Genomic DNA, 22,252 nt, shown 5'->3' on the forward strand with positions numbered 1-22,252 from the left:
AAGAGTATCCACTACAATAGATATCTATGCTTGTTGACATGAAAGAAATTCACAAGTCACAAAGGGAGCGCACACGAATAATCAACGATTTAAACGGACTGCAGAGCCTTTAAGATATACCTCACAACCCTCCAAACTAAGAATTTCAATGACCTGCTCAAAGCCACCAGGACTGATTGAAGAACGTGACTTGCTTTAGGTATGTATGAATTGAAGCAACCCACTTTCATTAAGGCCCATCCTTATATGCTGATAGCTTCACCCGGGCACCTTATCCCACCCAATTTACCCAAATGCTCCATCGCACTCGCACCCCTTTGAGGGAACATACCCTGCTGATTGAAATAAGAGGAATCCACTGTGAAATCGGGAGGATCGGTCTTGGTAGATCAAACTTTTCAGTCAATAAATGCTGCCTTGAAGCCTTTTCCACACGGTCATTTCATTCACTGCCAGTGTGAGCAGAGAAAAGCTTAGCATTGCTCAAATTATTTCGCTTCTCAAATTCAATACTCGGTGTCCCCGTGTGTCTAAACTGCTAGAAGAGGGTAACAGTGATCCGTATCATAATTACACCACCTTTGTGTCTCTCCCATCATGAGGCTTTGGTGTATGCTCCATACACAGGCATCGTACTGCTCTTTTACCTCCACATTTAAATGCAGATCTCTTGCAGTTTGCAGGAAAGCATTCAAGCTACCACCTCTTTCAGGATTAAAAAACAGCGCCTACGATCAAAAAACGGTGAGCAAGCGTGCGAGACGACTCCAAATATAAAAGGATAAAAAACGATGAGACGTTGAAGTACCATAAAGAAGAATGGTTAACGAGGGCATTAAGGGGTGATTAGGGAACAAGGGGGTGGGACACCATAGCCTTCTTGTGGAAGGCGTGAAAGGTAGCTTGAAGGTCATGGGAGGTGTTTTCTTAAGTCGGAGTGATGGTTCCAAGAGGAAAGTACGGATCTGATAAGTGACCTTGTTGAACACATTATGCAAAAACCCTTGTGGGTAGCCTTTTGTCCTAAGGCGTTTGTAGAAGAGGCTGCGGATAATGAGGTAGCCATCCAGAGAGCTTTCCCTAATGATATATCTTTTGAGTTCATTGATGATGAAGGACACTTTTTGATGAGTAGGGTGCCAAGAGATCCAAGGGATGTAGTTATAGGCGTTTAGGGGTTTTTGGTGGCAATGGGAGTCCAACAGGCATGAGGAGGCAAAATTTGTACCTTTATAAAATTCTATGTCGAGGATAGTGGCGTGGTAGGGAGAAATGTGGCTTGAGATTTTAATGTGTTCTTGAAGTGGTTTCCCATAATCTTTCAAAAGAGAGGTGAGGGAAGTCAAAGAGCCAACCCATAAACCAAAGGCATCGTCTACATAGCGTTTGAAGTAAAGAAGGTTGGGATTGTGCAAAAGAGAGGAAGAGGCTTCTAAATGGCAAAGAAAAAGGCATGCATACACTACGGCAAAATTGGAACCCATAGCCGTGCCCTTAACTTGCTTCCAAAATTTTCCTTTGAAGGTAATGTAGTGGTGCGATAAGATGAGAGCCGCCAGAGAGAGGATAAAGCGAGTTTTAGGGAGGTCGAAATGGGTAGCTATGGAGACTTTGAGGGCTAAGAGTCCTTGGTTGATAGGGATACTGGGATATAGAGCCTCAACATCAAAAGTGAAAAGGAGGGTATTGGGTGGGAGGGGGAGATTGTTAAGGTCTTGGATGAGGGTGAGAGAGTTTTTAAGGTTTTGCTTATACGTGAGGAGGATAGGGAAAAGTACAAAGTGAAGCCATATGGAAGCTTTTTCAAAAATATAGCCTTTGTAGGAGCAAATAGGCCGTGTGACAAGGGAGGGTTTGTGGAGCTTTGGGATGAAGTAGATGGGGCATGGTTTAAGCTGCTTGTTAAGGGGTAAGAGGATGAAGTTACGTTCTAATGTCGGTAATGCCGAAAATTGGATGGAAAGGGAGGAGAGGAGGGAGGCAATAAAGGGAAAGGGGATGGTAGCGCAAGGCTCATAAGTGGAGGTATCATTGAAGTGGGTGAGGACATTACTTTCATACCAATCCAAAGGTAAGATGGCCAAGCCCAAGTTCTTGTCCGCGGGTTTTATTACAATTGAAGGGTCTAATTTGAGGCTACATAAGGCTTGTGCAACAAATCGGGGGGGCTTTGAAGGTGGGAAGAAATTAGAGTAGAGAAGGCGGCTAAGGTTAAGAAAGTTATTGTGCAAGATTAGATTGAGAGCGAGGTTTTCAAAAGGGGGTTTCCAAAAAGGATTAGGTATCTTGAAAGGGGAAGGTAGAGGGGTTGGATGATCCTTGAAAAAAAGTTTTAGGTTGAGAATTCTTGCCATGACACCATGTGCCTTAAGAAGTGAAGAGGGGGAAGGATTAGGAGGGGGGGGGATGTACTTTAATCCTAAAGCTAGGCACCGCTTTTCCGGGAGAGAGAGTACCTTAGGCGTAAGGTTGTGTACTTTAAAATTAGAAACCCCATTATCAAATGAAAAGGCTTTAAGATTACCAAAGAGGAGAAGCTTGTAGCCATGAGGGTTTGTGAGGGGTAGCCAAAACTTTCTTCTCACTCGCCCTTTGGAGGTTGGGGGCTCAAGGTATTCTTTGTCAAAAGGTATTGTAGAGGCAATGTTGGAGATCCCAATCCACACCACTTGCAGATCTCATCTTGGCACAACCTAGAGCCAGCCCTTGGCCTACTAAGCACATCTTGCCTTTGACTAGCAATCTCATCGACCAAAGTGAAGGTCTTGCATAAGGCCCAGAGGCCTTCAAGGTGTGTAAGTATAGGTGAATGCATAGGTGCAAGAAATTGAGAGAGCACCAATAGCAAGATGCCAAGTGGGTGCTCGAGAAGGGGAGAATTTGAATGGAGCACTCTAACCTCACCTTCCATCATCCCACAAAAATAGTTAACAGTGGAAATTGTGCGGAAGTTCTATTAAAAGAATAGGGATGTTTGAGATCTCTAAATCTGGCTTTGCCAAACAGCTTTCCACAAAGCACACAGGCATGAAGCCCTTGCACAATTCCTCTCTTCCCACAACTACAATATGAAAAAAGCAATCCTTTAACTAAATAAATCATATGCAAGTTTTTCTGTTTCCAACTACCTTCTATGGTCTATGCTTTTTGTATGCCAGGTCAAAATTACTGTCAATCAGTTTAGTTTTCTTGTTCATTTCTCACTTTCCTTTACGAGATTAAATTACCGAATTCCTTTTTCACATATTCAATTATTGGTGCCATATCTCAAGAGTATCCACTACAATAGATATCTATGCTTGTTGACATGAAAGAAATTCACAAGTCACAAAGGGAGCGAACACGAATAATCAACGATTTAAACGGACTGCAGAGCCTTTAAGATATACCTCACAACCCTCCAAACTGAGAATTTCAATGACCTGCTCAAAGCCACCAGGACTGATTGAAGAACGTGACTTGCTTTAGGTATGTATGAATTGAAGCAACCCACTTTCATTAAGGCCCATCCTTATATGCTGATAGCTTCACCCGGGCACCTTATCCCACCCAATTTACCCAAATGCTCCATCGCACTCGCACCCCTTTGAGGGAACATACCCTGCTGATTGAAATAAGAGGAATCCACTGTGAAATCGGGAGGATCGGTCTTGGTAGATCAAACTTTTCAGTCAATAAATGCTGCCTTGAAGCCTTTTCCACACGGTCATTTCATTCACTGCCAGTGTGAGCAGAGAAACGCTTAGCATTGCTCAAATTATTTCGCTTCTCAAATTCAATACTCAGTGTCCCCGTGTGTCAAAACTGCTAGAAGAGGGTAACAGTGATCCGTATCATAATTACACCACCTTTGTGTCTCTCCCATCATGAGGCTTTGGTGTATGCTCCATACACAGGCATCGTACTGCTCTTTTACCTCCACATTTAAATGCAGATCTCTTGCAGTTTGCAGGAAAGCATTCAAGCTACCACCTCTTTCAGGATTAAAAAACAGCGCCTGCGAATCGCAAGATTTCCTTAGCAGACTTTTCACTGAACGTGCCAAGGCAGAATGCGAGTTGCTAAAGAACGTACTGCAAAGAGGGAAAATAAAAGATTAGTATGTAGTGGTGACAATGGGACAACAACGTACACTCTTCCTCCTGCATGTATTTAATTTCTATGTAAATAGGTGTGATCAAAAATAGCTACATCCCAGTTTAAGCATAAGCTTACCAATCTGCGGCAATCACAACGTCAAAGCTGTGCACAAATGTAGAAGGTAAATTGTCACACCAGTGCAATAAATCAGCTTTCACTTCAGTGGTCCCAAATACTCTCATGTTTCTCCTGATATTTACTTTGACATCTGTGCCTCTGTCTAAGGATGTTAACATGTCAGACATCGCTTTCAATTAAATGCCTCACACATCACGAAAAAAGAAAGCACATTAATTTTCTCAATGAAGAGAGTACCTTTGGATACAAGCCAAAAAACATCATTGATGTAAAGACAGCCAGACACACAAAAAAAAAAACCCAGCATCGGCCATGCATAATAAAGCCTTAACCCAGCTAGACTTCTTAAAGGTTGCTTTCTCCTTACCGAACACTCAATGATTGCATGTTTGCAACCTTCATAGGTCTGGCCGACACCTTCTTGGGCAGAAATTGCAATCATAATCTTGTACACTAGCTTCTCTCATACCATGGCTTCAAAGCTGGAACAGCTAATGTACGGAAAAACTATCAAAATTAAAAAGATAGCCAACTCATACATAGAGTTCAAACCAATAGCACCTTCAGAAAACAAGCCGCCTCAAACAATAGGATACATTCAATAATTTGTGGATTTCCATCTGTTAAAACCACTTCAGCTGCCTCTGTGCAAGCAGCTATCGCCAGGCCCCCTAATCCATACCCTGATCCTAGTTCCAAAACTCTAGCATTTCTGACAGGAGTAAAAGCTAACAGATCGTTAGTAGACCAGCAAACGAAGCATACATCTATATCAGCCAAAACATTGTACCTGAACAATGACGGATTGTGAATACAGAAATGTGTCAGAACTTCCTCCGCAGGCCACAGTCCTGACCATAAATACATATACGGACATCAGCCACGATTGGAGCACGTAAACATGAAGCCATGTGTTCGCCCAGTGCTGCATTCATGCGTGAGGCAGAGGCAGTTATTTTTCAGACTATTTTGCAACTCCTGGTCAAATTTACATCCCAATTATGCAAATACTTGAAACTGTAAATAACCAGATTGTATAGATCAAAAGATAAGACAGTACACTGTGTAAAAATGTTACATAGGCACTAAAGTGGCCCATATTGGATGCACTTCATCCTATCTTGTCAAGACCAGGATAAAAGATTTTGATTGCATGTCTGCATAATGTAACACCAGGTGATATAAAGCTAGTGATTGTAACACTTCCCACATAATATTGCACATAGCCTTCTGGAAAGGCCCTGGACAAAACCCATAACACTAGCCAGCTTGCAAAGCTTCATAGCACATAGGATTGCAGTCATACTTAAATTCATTGCACATGATACACCAGCTCACCTAAACAAACAAAATGCAAGCCCTCAATCAGCACCATGCCATGTGCTTCTTTGCAGTTGAATCAACCACATTGCATATTATTCAAATCTCCAAACATGCCCAGATAGACCCTTGAAATTAAAATAAGAGCATTAAGTGTAAGTTTTTAAATCTACACACCCAGCTCGAAGCAGTGCAAACCATAGAAATATAACAAACAAGAGACTCAGTGTTGTTTAAAGCTTGAGAGCTAAAAAGGTACCTACAAGCCCCGTCATGTCAATCTGATTCTTTTCTGCATAGGTAAAATCCGAATAACAAGCTCCATCCTCTTTGCGTTGGCTGCAACAATTTTAATTAGAATGTCTCAGTTGCAAGTCATGCACATCTACACAGCTGACAAGTATGAAGCCAGACTTGTTGAAGCACCATTTAGAAGATTTGAAGCATCATTAGACAATTTGTTTTTGCTCCAAATCATTAGAAGATTTGGAGTAAAAACAAAACCAATGCAGAAAGTTCTTAGTCTGAATTCCTATTGAAAATTAATCCTGACTCTGAATTTTTACCTTTGATAGCCAAAGCTGGACCTCTTGCCTTCGTACATGAGTAGAAGCCTTTCTTAACTACACGTAAAAGACGTAGGACCGTATGTGTTTGATCAAGTTGGAATTACCATTTAAAACCACAACAAGCTCAATTCTTAGTGAACGGAAATCTAAATATATGTGACCCACAGCAGTTCCTAGCACTAGCCAGTATCTTCTGAAATAAAGTCTGACACATTCACTGCACAAAGCCTCTATGCTTCTTGAAATGCCAAACTTGCTAATGCCTCGGTCATGTAAGAACTCTAAGCCCCGCTGACTGGCCAAGTCGCCAAATGCCCCACAAAGCCATCTTGTAATGTGATGGACATGAAAATTAATCAACTAATTGTCTTATCAATGCATGCATAGATACATGTGAACATCATTGGTATGTATGTCTGTACTGGTTTGGACCAAATGCATACATGGAGTACTGGTGTGCACGCGCGCATGCATGCCTGTGTGGACACAGGAAAACATGTGCCACCTTTCCAATCAGCTGATAACTTGTAGCGTTGTTGAAAATCAGATTAACCACAACAGAAATTTTCTCAGCAGTGCTGTGGAGGAACATGCCAAATCAGTGTGTGCTAAACAGCATGGTGGTTGGTGTGAATTTTGACTCCAGACTTTCTCAATTGGTATATAACATGCAAGAATGGATAGCAATGCAGATACCAACAGACATTATATTACAAACATGGAGCACGAACTCCTGACATCGATAACGAGCTTACATGAGAGCAAGATCCACAATTGGATTTGCTGGCAGCCGATAATTAACAATAATAGATCGAGACTCTTTGTCTTGCCATTCATCCTCCTCAGCTTCACAAAAATTCATCCTCTCAATCGCTACCAAGCCAAAATGCCCACAAGGCCGCCTCGAAATTTGAGTCAGTTCGTGGCTATCAGGACGATCTGAAAAACGCATGAGTTGATTAAAATGAATAAATCAGTAATAGTACTATCAGCAAATGCACATGTTTAAATTACGCTTCCAACTGTGTGCTTCTCATCCATAGGAGGTTTTTAAAGAGACTTCTGAATACTAAAAACAGGTGCAGCAAAAGAGTTGAGAAAAGCATCAACATAATAGTGCATTAGATTGGTGTGGACAAGATTGAGTACAGGTTCCCGACACCCCAGTCTCCTTTGCTGTGCTCACTTTTGTGATTTTGCACAATTGAGACCTATATACCTAGATGAATCCAGGAAAAGCCCAGATTCACCCTAAATGGAAAGTGCAAGGTATAGACCCATGGTGGTCACCCACAAGACAATATAAGCATCAGCTCCATCATGCATAGTATTGACTAACTACCACGACATCCCCACTAACGTCGTCAGTGCCCAATAGTGGGTGTAGAACTAGGTACTAACATCTGCTCCCAAAGACCACACACACATGAGCCTACATCAACACAAAAAGTTCAGCGTATTGAGTTTCTGTCATGACTCCGGAGATCAGGGGCAGGGGCAGACATGTTGCGCACATACATGTGTGCATGTTTTTTATTGAACTGTGTCTGATCAACTATCTCAAGTATCAAAGTGCACCACACTTGATATACGTGTCAAAGCAGCCATTGTCATTTGACGGCCATGGAACGATGGACACACAGCTCAATCATGGACTTTGTGGTTCACCATACTTTGAGAGCCCTTCAATCATGGGCCAGTTGCATTACTCCATGTCTTGTCATTAAGAAACGTACACAGTGCATTGGAACAGTCCACTGGTATATAGACCTCACAATGCCGACTATTCTTTCGTGGATCAGACCTCACATTTCCCTGGCATCATGCCAGTTTCGTCAATGTCGGCAGCTATTCAAGCTGTCCCCAGAACTTTTCTTGGTACACTACTGCCCGGGCTTTTGGTCCAGGACACCTCCTCCGACCTTTACCTCCTGATGCTGATGCTCCTCTGTTGGTTACTTTCTTCCCACGGCCTAGGGCCAAGCGACCTCAATGTTAGTCAGATGCATGACTTTATGGTTTTCAGTTGCCTTTCGATGTATCACTTTGTGGTTGCCAATTGCCATATTGCTACTTTATATGAATTTACACATTGTGACATGGAATGTTGATGGTTTGCATCGCACCAGTATTAATGGCCCCAAGCAGAATTTGCTTAGACAAGATTTGCACACTCATGTAGAGAGAGATGTGGATGTACTAGCATGTATTCAGGTTGAGAGATATTTTGCTTTGGAATGTTTCTTCGCTCACCAGTTCTGGAGCCATTTTTGTGGAAAATGCACGCATCTAGAAGGATCATTTTTGGGGTCATTTCTGGCAAATGCACAGGTCTAGAAGGATGGCATCCTGGGGCGACATTCATTCCCTGATCGTCTAGCACGAATGCTTTGCCACTTTAATTATAAGCTTTTCATGTTCATCCACGTTATTGATGCAAGGACAGGCACCTGCCACATGGGTTACCTCAAACTGATGTTTGCATCTGCATGGCTATCAAATGATTTTGAAGTTGATGTCATGACAGATTGGCACCAACTTGAACACATCACGTCCAAATACTCCAAGATAATGAACTTTGGAATACAACCTGTCCATAATCCGGCCAATAACAATGGATTGATGCACTCATCCATAGTGTTTTAGATACGTCTGATTGGTTCCCTGCCAGATCCATGTGCCTTGATGTCATGTGACACATCCAACCCTATGTGTCTGTGGACAAGCTACAGCATGACCAGGGTTCAGTTCAATCAAGTCAGTATTGAATAGGAAGTGATCTAGCACCTTTGTGAGTCTGTTCGCAGACCGTGCATGCCCAGTCACTTAGTGTAGATGCATATCCTCTGGTTGCACACAGCATGATCGTAAGCATTCCCAACAAAATCCATCAGAATCCTTCAGGGGAATTTTCCAATGCATTTAGCCTATGTTCCCTATTTTGACATTTTTCACTTATTATTTTTAAGTGACTTTTGTAGGAAAGTAGGTAGGGCAAATTGAGTAAGTTTGTATATAAGCAAACCTAGACTAGCACTAATTGGCAGAAGAGGCAGCAGGAGCACCTTGCTCAACAGGCAACTTCTCAGCAAGACCCCCCCCGGCAGGAGAGGCAGCATGCCATGTATTTACCATGACGAGGATCACATTTTGCCATCATTCACGATGGCTCAAATGCGATGTTGGTTATCTCTGCAACGGACAACTGCTTATGATAGGCCTTAGCCGGCCTGTTCAATCCAAAAAGGGCGGTAGACTTTACTTTAAACCTTGATTTAGCTTTCACCCATTATTAGTCGTCTATTTTACCTGTACTTTCAAGACACAACAAAGGGGAGAGGGATACAGGCTGCTAGATTGCACCTGTATGAGTAGACGGACACCAGATTGGCCCCTAACTTAGGCGCCCCTTTCGGTATTTCTTTATTGTTCAAAAGAGGGAATAAACGCTGTGGTTCCTACAAGCTGCCCCGCACAAACTCGGCTGAATTTCCACTGTTCCAGCCCGATTTCGGCAGCATAACTGTACTAGAACCCTTCACGGTCAGTATTCCCACGCATTGACTGACTTTCCCGACGCATACGGGCACTTTGCAAAACCTGGCGAGAATCTGCAGCACGCTGAATTCTCTGTTTTCAGCCCTGAAAATGCGCCAGATCGCCTGTACAGCGGTCCCCTTGCGTCCCCGAACCTCCTGGGGGTATTAGGGTCCGTTTAAGGCCAAAACCCTAAACCTGCAAAAATACACAGCAGGCTGTAATTCACTGTTTCGGGCTCCGTTCCGCGTGCCGGTCGCATCCCTAGCAAGTCCTCGAGCTCCCGCACCTGTAGGGCTACTTGCCCTTTGAATCGGACGAGATTTCTGGCGTGAAACCTCTCCGAATTCACCTGTACCTGCGGGGGGATTAGCCGCTAGCTAATCCAGTACCTGTGCAAGAGGCTCTTGCCTCGGCAATCGCGCATGAACCCACACAACTGTACATTGGTCAAATGAACAGCCCACTAGAGGGGCATAACATACTGCCAAAGGGGAGAGAGAGGGCAGTGCGTAGCGTGCAGGGCATCACTCCTGGCACCGCACTGTGCATAAGAGGGAAAGCAAGCACTCCATAGCTCTTAACCTGTGACAAAGACTTGCAAAATGAGCCTCCCAGCTATAAATCACGTTTTTTCCTTCTCTATAAGTAGTAAACTGGCCTCAGAGTGCCAAGTGTCACTCATTTGTGCATTTTCCCGCTTTAGACCCTCGGGTCTAAAAATATCTCACCTGCAGCCTCTGTTGACTTGGCCACAGAGTAACAAAATGATCCCCATGTCAAACTGCACGTAATGACGCGAAGACATTTTCAGGTCCCAAAATAGCAGTTCCCTAAATTTTAGGAGATGCTGCCATTGTATCTTTCTAGGTCATCCGACCCTCTTTGTACACTGCGGCCACATCCAGAACTGAAATGTAGCCTATGTAGCAAAGGATTCCACTTTGGCTAGTCAATGACCCCACTTGGCTAACCATAGTCCTTGTCCAACCTTAGTGCTCTCTTGCCCTCAGGCCTGGACTCCCTCTGGACAATTCCACACTAGCTATGCAATGCAGGGCAGTTAGATTTCCCGAGGGGTGTTTCCAAAAAGTGAAAGTAAATAGATAATAAGAAAGAAATCAACAAAAAGGATAGATAGTAGTCACACGCTGGTGACATTAGCTGCCGAAAACACTGAGGCATATGATGAAAGCATGAAGTGAATTCTGGGGTAAGTAACCAGGTTGGTTCATCAATCATAGTGGGCTCTAAATCAACAAACATAGCTCGAGGAACATGCTTTCCCGCTCCCGTCTCGTCTCACTGAAGAAGGTGTTAAAGGCATCATCACCACCACCAACAGTCTTGTTACTGGGCATCTGTCCATCTGGATGGATGCCATGCTCAAGGCAGTAGCGCTCCCAGCAAGCATTCCGACCTGGATGCCAGCCTGACCAGGGGCGAGGGGGCTGGTTAGGGGCGAGGCAAGGGAGGGGGTGGGTAGGGGCGAGGGCAAGGGAGGGGAGGGTAGGGGCGAGAGGGGGTAGGTAGGGGCGAGGGGAAAGGGGGAGGGTAGGGGCGAGGGGGCTGGTTAGGGGCGAGAGGAAGTGAGGGGGTGGGCAAGGGTGGGTGGGGGCGAGGGGAAAGGGGAAAGGGGGAGGGTATGGGCGAGGGAAAAGGGGAGGGTAGGGGCGAGAGGAAGTGAGGGGGTGGGTAGGGGCAAGGGAAAAGGCGGAGGGTAGGGGCGAGAGGAAGTGAGGATGAGGATAGGGGCGAGGGTTGAGGGCTTAGGCGAGGGCGAGGGGGAGGGGGAGGGCTTAGAGCGAGGGCGAGGGACTAGGGGACTAGGGGCGAGGGCGAGTGGGTAGGTGAGGGGGCGAGGGACTAGGGGACTAGGGGTGAGAGCGAGGGCGAGTGGGTAGGTGAGGGGGCTAGGGACTACGGGCTAGGGCGAGGGACTAGGGGACGAGGGAGAGTGGGTAGGGGGCGAGAGGGATAGACAAGGGGGTGGGGGGGACTTAAGGGGCGAGGGCACGGAGGGGGTGGGGTGAATAGGGCGAGAGCTGGGCAATGGAGAGGGAGAGGGACTAGGGCGAAGGCCAAGGGAGGGGGTGGGTAGGTTCGAGTTGGGAGAGAGGTGGGTAGAGTTGGGCAACTAGTTGGGAAAGGGAGAAGAGGTAGCAGACCATGATGAGCAAGGTAAGGGCCAAGGACAGAACGAACTATCATTAGCAAGATAATTATCAAGAGTAAGGAATTCGTCAAGCAAGCCGGGCTCTGTGAAGGGAGTTCGCCAGACCCAGAGCAGAGCTTCGTTCTGGTCATAGCAGCAGACATCTCTGAGGCTGATGTTTGAAGGGTGGTGAACTCTTGTGGTCGAGATTTCTTACTGCTTCTATTCTTCTTCATAGGCTCAGGTGGCTCATTGGGTTTAGTTACTGTGGAAACATTAGAAGAGGGTGTACCTTCATGCAAAGAGTGAATAGAGACTCCATAACAAGGCATAGATTTGGTAGCCTCGAACCACTCCAACAGATCTTCATCTGACGCTTCAGGTGTAGTAGCCTGTTCTTGTTCAAGTTTGGTTTCCATTGGCAAAGAAACTTGCTGCACCACGGGATCCATACCACCTTCTAAGAGAATGGGTTGCATCGAGGAGCCAGAAGTATGTATCCACATTGCGTCGTTTCCCCAATCATGAAGTGCTTTAGTGTGTCGCAGCCATGGTCTTCCAATGAGCAAAGGAAATCCGCCCTCAACCTGGGGAAGACAAACCACAACAAAATCCAAGTTAAAAGTAAAGTCTTGTACCTGCAGAGGCACATTGTCCACTATGCCCACTGGGTAGACTATCCGCTGGTCGGCCAATGTAACTGTGAAGGGAGCAGGGCGAGTAGGTTGTAGACCTAGAGCTAACATAGTGAACTCGGGCATCAGGTTGATGCCAGATCCACCATCCACTATCACTCCTGAGAATTGTCGACCCAAAACGGACACTGTCAGGCGAGGGCTTCTATAATAAGTGAGTGGAGTAGCAGGATTGGATATCATATAGGACTCTGACGGTCACACTGGGAGGTGCCCGCCACTAGGACCTGCTCCAGGGTAAAGTGACTGAATAACTGCAAGGGTGTCACTTCTGAAACTCGCATCTAGCCGCAACATGTCATCGAGGGACACTTGTTGGAAAGTGTTCTTCAAGACTGTCTCTGCTGTATACTTCGCTTTTTCTACCTGTTGTTCCTCTGGTACTTTGATCTTTTGTAGATCGGAAACTATTTCCAAGAAAGCTTCATCAATATCTGAGAGCAAAGATTTGGATTCTTTCATGGCACTAGGGGATGGCTTGCAGGCAGGGTATCCACTGGTGTGACGATGTGTGGGGGAGTTGAACTTGATGGAATGCTAAGACTGAGAGCGGCTCTCTAGGCCCGGGTGAGGACGCCTGATGGCTCCTCTGCCAACTGCAGCAGCTTATTTTGAGGGGTAACCACGTGGGTAGAAGGGGGCGGCTGAGAAACAGTGCTAACTGCTATCAAATTGAGCTTGGGAAAGGCAAACTCAGTCTGGCTTTGACTTGGGTTCGAAGCCGTAGATGCACGAATTTTAGGGCAATCCTTACTGTAGTGATCCTTCATATCAGGGCAATGACGGCAACGAGGAGACCCTTTGGGCAGAGGGCATTTGCTTTGGTAATGACCATATTCCCCGCATCTGTAGCACAAAATGGGCCGATTCACTGGACGAGTCGAAGGACGAGGTGGTCCTTGCTCCATGGAGTTGGAGGTGGAGGCATAGAAGTTGTGAGGTGGTGAGGGGGCATGGGTATGATAAAATCTCTGAGAGGGAAAAGTGCTCTGCATACCTTGCATAGGAGGGGCTGTCAGCAAAGGTGGCATATGGTGTGGATGGCCACAGAGAGAAACCATGTTGGATGCAGGTGTTGGCCCTTGCTGAAGAGAAGGACCAAGACTTTGTTGTATTTGTCGCAATCCCTTGAGGTAGTAACAACCCTTATCCTCATTGCCAGATTTTTCACAGAAGTGGAAGTAAACCCGAAGGGGGAATTCTTGTGGAGGGTGCCCTGGAGAGCGGCATGAGCTACACCAAACCGTAGCCTTAGTCTCTTGCTGACACTTGAGCTCTTCTAGCTCGCGTTTAATTTGTTCCAATGCCTCATGATGTGGAGGCTTCTCTTGTCTATATGAGAAGGACCTCTCCTCTTGAAGAGCTCGCTGTAACTTTAGGGCTTCCAGTTCCCTGCGTAAAGAAGTTAAAGGATCAGAAGGACTTTCCAAAAACACAGAGGGGGTCTCTATGTGAGGGGGGGTTGGTGAACAGCTTCCTAGCCCCCTCTATCCTCGTAGCAGCTGCGATGAACTCCTCCAGAGTGGCGTCGGGTCGGAGACTCTCTCGTAGTTTTTGCTGAGAACTTTTGGGAAGCGCCTTCTCTACCCACTTCTTAACCATAAATTCACCTGGTTGCTGGGGAAGCTTGGCAACCAGAGACTTGGTTTTCGTCATAAGTTCTACAAAAGTCTCCTCTGGCTGGAGCACCATGTTGGCTAACTCATCCAACACCTTCTCCTGGTAGTCACCGGACCTGAAAGCTGCACAGAATTGTTGCCTTAAGACTGCCCAGGTTGCAAAATGGTTCTCTGCAAACTGGCTGTACCATTTGTCTGCTAAGCCATCCAAGGTGGATGGAAAGAGTACCAAGTAAGCATCTTCTCTGTTAAGACCACGACCCCTACAGAGAGATACAAACCTCCTTCCATGGTCGTCAGCATCTTCTGAAGAGAGTCCTTTGAATGTAGGGAACTTGATGTTTACCTTAGCCAAAACGCTAGCCAACGGCTCCATGGCCCCTTGCTGAGCCTGTAGCAGAATAGGAGAGAGCTTTATTGGAGAAGGTGATCTGGAAGATGTGGAAGCGGATGAAGGAATGGGTGATGTACGTGGAGGGATAGGTGATGAGGTTGATGGACTTCTACTCGGTACCAAAGGTCTTCTTCTGTTGTAGTGCTTCAGAGGACTCAATAGTGCGCTTTGACGCTCGACTGACCGCCTTGTATGTGTCATGCAGTGACCACCAATCCAACCAACCTTCGGGCAAGACAACCTCGAACTTGCTGACTGAAGACTGGTCTAGACTCTACTAGACCAGGCAAGTGACTAGACCAGGCTGGGCCAGGGACGAGGAGGACTAGACCAGGGTCGAGGAGGTCTAGACCAGGGACCAAGACAGGTTGGACCAGGACGAAAGAGGACTAGAGCAGTTGGACCAAGCGAGAGGGGACTAGACCAATTGGACCAAGCTATAGGAGAACCGTGCAAGGCAAGTCGGCGAAGATAGGCAAGATAGGCGAAGCTAGATAAACCTAACTAGCTTCAAGATTTGCACCTCACAGAGTGAGATTTCAGTTGAGATCCCATCGTGGTCGCCAAAATGAGAGCACCTGTAGCGGGGATAATGTGTCGTGCTCTCTACAGTGGGTGGTCCTCAGTGCAATGTGCGTGACTGTCACCAGCGTGTGACTACTATCTATCCTTTTTGTTGATTTCTTTCTTATTATCTATTTAGTTTCACTTTTTGGAAACACCCCTCGGGAAATCTAACTGCCCTGCATTGCATAGCTAGTGTAGAACTGTCCAGAGGGAGTCCAGGCCTGTGGGCAAGAGAGCACTAAGGTTGGACAAGGACTATGGTTAGCCAAAGTGGGGTCATTGACTAGCCAAAGTGGAATCCTTTGCTACAGAGGCTACATTTCAATTCTGGATGTGGCCGCAGTGTACAAAGAGGGTCGGATGACCTAGAAAGATACAATGGCAGCATCTCCTAAAATTTAGGGAACTGCTATTTTGGGACCTGAAAATGTCTTCGCGTCATTACGTGCAGTTTGACATGGGGATCATTTTGTTACTCTGTGGCCAAGTCAACAGAGGTTGCAGGTGAGATATTTTTAGACCCGAGGGTCTAAAGCGGGAAAATGCACAAATGAGTGACACTTGGCACTCTGAGGCCAGTTTACTACTTATAGAGAAGGGAAAAACGTGATTTATAGCTGGGAGGCTCATTTTGCAAGTCTCTGTCATAGGTTAAGAGCTATGGAGTGCTTGCTTTCCCTCCTATGTACAGTGCGGTGCCAGGAGTGATGCCCTGCACGCTACGCACTGCCCTCTCTCTCCCCTTTGGCAGTATGTTATGCCCCTCTAGTGGGCTCTTCATTTGACCAATGTACAGCTGTGTGGGTTCATGCGCGATTGCCGAGGCAAGAGCCTCTTGCACAGGTATTGGATTAGCTAGCGGCTAATCCCCCCGCAGGTACAGGTGATTCGGAGAGGTTTCACGCTCGAAATCTCGTCCGATTCAAAGGGCAAGTAGCCCTACACGTGCGGGAGCTCGAGGACTTGCTACGGATGCGACCGGCACGTGAAACGGAGCCCAAAACAGTAAATTACAGCCTGCTGTGTATTTTTGCAGGTTTAGGGTTTTGGCCCTAAACGGACCCTAATACCCCCAGGAGGTTCGGGGACGCAAGGGGACCGCTGTACAGGTGATCTGGCGCATTTTCAGGGCTGAAAACAGAGAATTCAGCGTGCTGCAGATTCTCGCCAGGTTTTGCAAAGTGCCCGTATGCGTCGGGAAAGTCAGTCAATGCGTGGGAATACTGACTGTGAAGGGTCCTAGTACAGTTATGCTACCGAAATCAGGCCGGAACAGTTGAAATTCAGCGAAGTTTGTGCGGGGCAGCTTATAGGGATCCACAGCGTTTATTCCCTCTTTTAAACAATAAAGAAATACCGAAAGGGGCGCCTAAGTTAGGGGCCAATCTGGTGTCGGTCTTCTCATACAGGTGCATTCTAGCATCTGTATCCCATTCCCCTCTCTTGTGTCACTATAGCGCAGGTAAAATAGACGACTAATAATGGGTGAAAGCTAAATCAAGGTTTGAAGTAAAGTCTACCGCCCTTTTTGGATTGAACAGGCCGGTTTCATGGTTCCATCGACGGGACTAAATCACTTTTTCCCATAGAAGTGAGCCTTGCTCAGTTTTGGGCTTGAAGACACAGGGGATCATAGACCAGACACAGGGAATTGTAATTATGGCTGACAGACCAGATGATGTGACTGAAGAGGTTTCCTCTTCACAGGGTCAACAGACACATGAAGTGGGTGAGTCCTCAAGACCACCACAGACAGATGACGATATATTCAGGACCCAGTTGTCTACTGCTGTGGCTATGTTCACACAAGTAATGCAGAACCCAAGGTTTTTAGCCTTTCTGCAACCTCCTGGTCCGTCTCAGCAAGTTGGTTCACTGGATCATATTGAAAAGCCTGTTAAGGCTCGAGCACAGGTGATTCGTACCGCACAGTCAATGGAAACACCTGTACACTTGACGGAGAACATGCAGTCTCCACAACCTATGCCTAAGGTGCAAGAACAGGTGGCTGAGATGCCAGTCTTTCAAGCTGTACCAGTTCAGCCCGCCACCTTTCAGCAGCCTATAGCTAGTTCTAATGGGCAGGGAAGCAACCTACAGGCTATGCAACAGGTCTTCCCACCACCTTCAGTACACCCTGGCTATTTTGGAGGTGGATCCGTATTCCAGAGCATGGCTGGTCATGCACCTAGAAATCAGTTTTACACGCCAGGAACAGTGTTTGGGGGTGCTCAAACGATGATGCCTAACCCCATGTATAGTGTCACAGGCATGCTACCAGGGTTTCAGAGCACTCAGGGCCAATTTGGGATCCTACAAGCAAATTTTGGTATGGCTGGAATTACAAATCAGCAGCCAAATATGGTGTTTCCAGGTCAAGTTAATAGCGGCCAAGGAACACAGATGAACCCTAATAGTGTTCCCATGTTTCAGTCACTTCCATATGACAATTTAACGCCGCTGGAGAGGCCAACTCCGTACAAAGAAGGTGGCAAAGGTGTGTCATTCACGACCTTTACAGTGTTTGATGACAGGAAGAAGGCTCCCTCATTCCTCCAACAGTTTGACAAGGCCTATGCAGGGGGAAACTTTACAGAGGCTTCAAAGGTCCGCAAGGCAGCCACTTTCTTGACAGGGAATGCGGGACAATGGTGGACAACTTTATTGCTTCAAGGGCAAGCTCCGTCCACATGGATTTACTTCAAGCAGATTTTTGCAGCAGCATGGTTATCTGATGATTTCGAAGCAGATGTCATGACAGAATGGCACCAGCTTAATGCTGCCACTTGCAGAAATCTGGATGATTACAATCGGAAGTTTTGGAAAGCTCTACTTCCAGTAACTTCCTATAGGTTTGTGCCATTGACAGAACAGATTGAAAAATACTGTTGTGGCCTACCTAAAGGATCGAGAAAGTACTGTACGAAGACAAAAGTCACTACTTTGACGCAGCTCATCAAGGTAGCAAACACTGGCAATGGTTTGCTCAAGGGAGAAGATTGTGAATTTAACACTGGCGTCAAGGCAGGATCAGGCAAGAAAAATTCAGCCAAGAAGCACGTTCCCAATGAGGCTCCTAAAGGGACTCAGGAGTCAGCCAACGCAGGGAAAGACAAAGCTACGGCTGAATTAGAAAAAGGACCAGCAAAGAAATGGAAAAGACGTTTTCGTCGCAAGTCAGAAGAGCAAAAGAGGTCCTGAGGACAGAGAACAAATGCTTTATATGTGAGCAGCCTGGCCACATTGCTTACAACTGTCCTACAAAGAAAAGGCCAGCTGATTCTGATGACAAGGAAGACAAGAAAGGAAAGAAGCCCATGGCTGGTCTAGTGCCAGATATGGTGGGCGATAAGCCAAATTCGGATGCAAGTGAGCTTTGCAGAGCATGGGGAAAGGTCAGGGATCAAACAGTGCTTATCTTCTTTGATCCAGGTGCAAAAGCCAACTTTATTTCCCCAGAATTGGCTTCAAAGTTGGGAATCAGACCTGAAGAGATGGGGTATACAGCAGAGGCAGGTTTGGCATGTCCTGGCCATACAGAGGCTGTGACACCCATCATTGGAAAGTTGCGCCTACATATCCAGTCCTATGTAGATGCTGAAGAATTTTACATCATGCCACTGGACGGATGTGATGTGTTGTTAGGTATTCCTTGGTTGTTTCGTGTACAGGGAATCATGGATGCCTACAACAAATAGATCACTATACAGAGCAGGGGAAAGACTCACATTCTGGATGTAAAGCTTAAAGGGGAGTCTATTCCTACTGTATCAGCTTCTGCTATTACTTCTGTAATGAAAAAGCATCTTTCTGCGTACTTGGTCTTTGCACGTGAAGTGTCAGATTGTGATGAATCAAATTTATCTGTGCTAGATAAAGAAAGGTCAATGTTTTTACAACAGTATAGTGACTGTTTTTCCGATTCATTACCGTCTCAATTACCGCCAGAGAGACCCGAGGACCATGCGATAGATTTGGTGCCAGGCAGTAGCCCACCAAATAAGCCTCCGTACAGGGTTAGTGCGGCTCAGCAGAAAGAGATAATGGGCCAAGTACAAGAGCTGTTAGAAAAGGGGCTGATTCAGCCCAATTCATCTCCATTCTGTTCTCCAGTGTTGTTGGTGCAGAAAAAGGATGGCTCATGGCGTATGTGCATCGACTACCGTGCACTGAACAAGAATACCATCAAGAATAGGTTCCCTATACCTAGAATTGATGATATTATAGACAAATTAGAAGGAGCAGCTATGTTTAGCAGGATAGATCTAAAGAGTGGGTACCATCAGATCCGCATTAGATCAGAGGATGTGCACAAGACTGCTTTTAGAACAACGTTTGGCCTTTACGAATTTTTAGTGATGCCCTTTGGACTCACAAATGCTCCTGCTACGTTCAATAGGATGATGGACAGAATTTTCCGTCCACACCAGCAGTTTGTTGGTACATTCTTTGATGACATGATAGTCTACTCATAGGCATCACTTGGCCATTGTGTTCAAAGAGCTACGCAGTCATAGGTTGCTCATCAATGCAAAGAAAAGTGAGTTTTTTCTGGAAGAGATTCACTTTCTGGGACACATTGTCTCAAAGGATGGTGTCAAAATGGATCCTGCAAAAGTCGAAGCGATCAAGTCATGGCCAAATTTGAAGACGGTGCATGATGTCCGAAGCTTTTTGGGACTATGCTCCTATTACAGAAGGTTTATCCGAAATTTCGCTGAGATTGCTTCACCTTTACATGCTCTTCAAAAGAAGGCAGTCACCTTTAGATTGACACAGAAAGAGATTTCAGCTTTTAATCTCTTAAAGGAAAAGATGACTTCGGATCCAGTCATTGTGTTGCCAGATCTTAGGAAGTCATTTGTGGTCCAGTGTGACGCCTGCGGTAGTAGCATTGGTGCAGTGCTAATGCAAGATGGCAGGGTAGTAGCCTATGAGAGCACAATTTTGCAAGGGCCAGAGATGACCATGCAGGTCTATGAGAAAGAGTTACTGGCTGTGATTCATGCGCTCTTAAGTTGGAAACACTACCTGCTAGGTGCAGATTTCGTTGTCCAAACGGATCATCAGACCTTGCGATACTTCTTGACACAGACAAAGTTATCTGAGAAGCATATGCGATGGGCAAATATCTTGTCCATGTTTCATTTTCAGATTGTGCATGTGGAAGGCAAGAAGAATGTTGTGGCTGATGCCTTGTCAAGGAAGCCACAAATTTCAGCTGTGTCGATTCCTTATCATCATGAACTTGATGATATGAGAGAACAGTATGCAAATGATGAAGATTTTGCAAGGGTCTTCGAGCAACTAATGCAAGGACAACGTCATGAACACTATCTTCTCAAAGATGGGTTCATGATGATGCATGGCAGATTGTGTGTCACAAAGCCATTGCGACGCAAAGTTATGGAAGAGAGTCATGTCCCACCGTATGCAGGGCATCGTGGTATCGATGCTACAGTTAAAGCGGTTGAGACATTCTTCTATTGGCCTACATTGAGAAGAGATGTGGATGCCTTTGTGCGAGAATGCCTAATATGCCAAAAGGTCAAGTTTGACAGGCAAAAGGCACCAGGGTTATTGCAACCACTACCTATTCCAGATAAACCATGGGAAAGTATTGCTATGGATTTTATCTTTGATCTTCCGAGAACGCAGAAAGGAAACGATGGTATTTGGACCATTATTTGCAGATTTAGCAAACAGGCTCATTTTATTCCTGTCAGGAAGAAGATAAAGCCAGATCAGATGGCACGCTTGTTTATGAGCAATATTTTCAAGTATCATGGCATGCCTCAGTCGATTGTTAGCGACCGTGATCCACGCATGACAAGTTTGTTCTGGAGAGGCTTGTTTGAGAATATGGGCACAACGCTCAAATTCTCTTCGTCATTTCATCCTCAAACAGATGGGCAGTCAGAAGAGGCAAATTCTACTGTCCTAGATCTGCTGAAGTGCTATGTGGCAGAGCATAAAGGAAAGTGGGAGCAGTATTTGCCATTGGTAGAGTATGCATACAATAATACAGTGCATTCATCAACTGGCAAGGCACCCTTTGAGATAGTTGAAGGTAGCAAGAAAGTTCCTCCCATACTGCATACAAAGGACAAGATATTTGAAGCAGATAAGTATGTTCAGGACATGGATGAAATGTACAAGAAGGTCAAAGTGGCCTTGGAAAAGACTCGGGCAAAGCAAAAGAAAGCAGCTAATCGTCACCGTCGTGAAGTAGTATATTCACTTGGTGATTGGGTGCTTCTACGCTTTGAAAAGGCAAGGTTAAAGAAGATGAAGGGCAAGGAAAGACTGTTTCCAAAGCTCAGCATGCGTTACTATGGGCCTTTTCAAGTGTGCGACATAATCAGTGATGTTGCACATAGGCTGAAATTGCCTGACAGTTGGAAGATTCACAATGCGTTTCATGTGAGTCTTCTCAGACCCTATGTGGGTGATGTGCCAGAAGATATGCCAGTTGAAGATCAGCCGGAAGTCGAGGAACTTGACGAGATCTTGGTCCTCGGCAGATTTTGGCACATAAGGAAAGAAAAGTGAAAGGCAAGGTTGCTAGGCGTTACTTGGTAAAGTTAGAAACTATCCACCAATGGATGCTAAGTGGATGGAAGAAGGTGAACTTGCAGAGTCACCAACGGTGTTATCACTTTACCTTGAAGCCTTCGATTTGCAACCTACCTTGACCCCTTGAGTTTCAAAGCTACATGGATTGTCAGTGTGACAATGGCTTCTGAAACAAATGATGTACATGGTATTTAAAGTGAGCTCAAATGAAATACCTGTTACATGAATGTTAGAGCTGTACAGATTGTCAGTTTGGCAATTGCTCTTATGGAATGTCCAAAAGTTTGGTTAGTGCTATAGAAGTGAGTATTTCTTGTCAGTTTGTCAAGGATACAGTAGTTGCTTCTATTAAAAGAGTACATGTGTAACTGCATTCTTAAACTGTCGGTTTGGGTATGCTCGAAAGTGTTACCGGATCCAACGTGTACTATAAGACAGTGGCAAAATGTGCAGCTACCATTTTGTCATTGGAAAGTTAGTGACTCAAAGCAATGGCAGAGTGCGCAGCTACCACTATGTCATTGGGACAGCGTTCACACGCAGGCAATACACGAGTCGACGAGGTGTTGAATACACCAGGGTTGACAATGAGCATGTATGTG

At 45.7% G+C, this 22,252-nt stretch overlaps 1 protein-coding gene across 5 annotated transcripts in view; it reads right to left on the bottom strand.

The window, feature by feature from the left end:
* Window positions 1-3,223: 3,223 nt before the first annotated feature.
* Window positions 3,224-22,252, bottom strand: part of LOC147417842 (S-adenosyl-L-methionine-dependent methyltransferases superfamily protein) — a 41,137-nt gene continuing 22,108 nt past the window's right edge. Inside the window, exons 2-7 of one of the 5 annotated variants that reach the window (XM_086507297.1) lie at window positions 6,863-7,046; window positions 5,798-5,877; window positions 5,009-5,069; window positions 4,815-4,930; window positions 4,216-4,348; window positions 3,224-4,073 (exon numbers count right to left, since the gene is read on the bottom strand). In XM_086507297.1, the coding sequence (XP_086363423.1) occupies window positions 3,776-4,073; window positions 4,216-4,348; window positions 4,815-4,930; window positions 5,009-5,069; window positions 5,798-5,877; window positions 6,863-7,046 (872 nt within the window). In that variant the 3' untranslated portion in view covers window positions 3,224-3,775. Of the gene's footprint in view, window positions 4,074-4,215; window positions 4,701-4,814; window positions 4,931-5,008; window positions 5,070-5,797; window positions 5,878-6,862; window positions 7,060-22,252 lie in introns of those variants that run through there. The other 4 variants (XR_015187331.1, XR_015187333.1, XR_015187332.1 and 1 more) reach the window with 4 other exon arrangements.

The sequence above is a fragment of the Adiantum capillus-veneris genome, chromosome 30 (genome assembly GCF_014529385.1).
Source record: "Adiantum capillus-veneris isolate H3 chromosome 30, ASM1452938v2, whole genome shotgun sequence".
In the NCBI taxonomy this organism is placed as follows: domain Eukaryota; kingdom Viridiplantae; phylum Streptophyta; class Polypodiopsida; order Polypodiales; family Pteridaceae; genus Adiantum; species Adiantum capillus-veneris.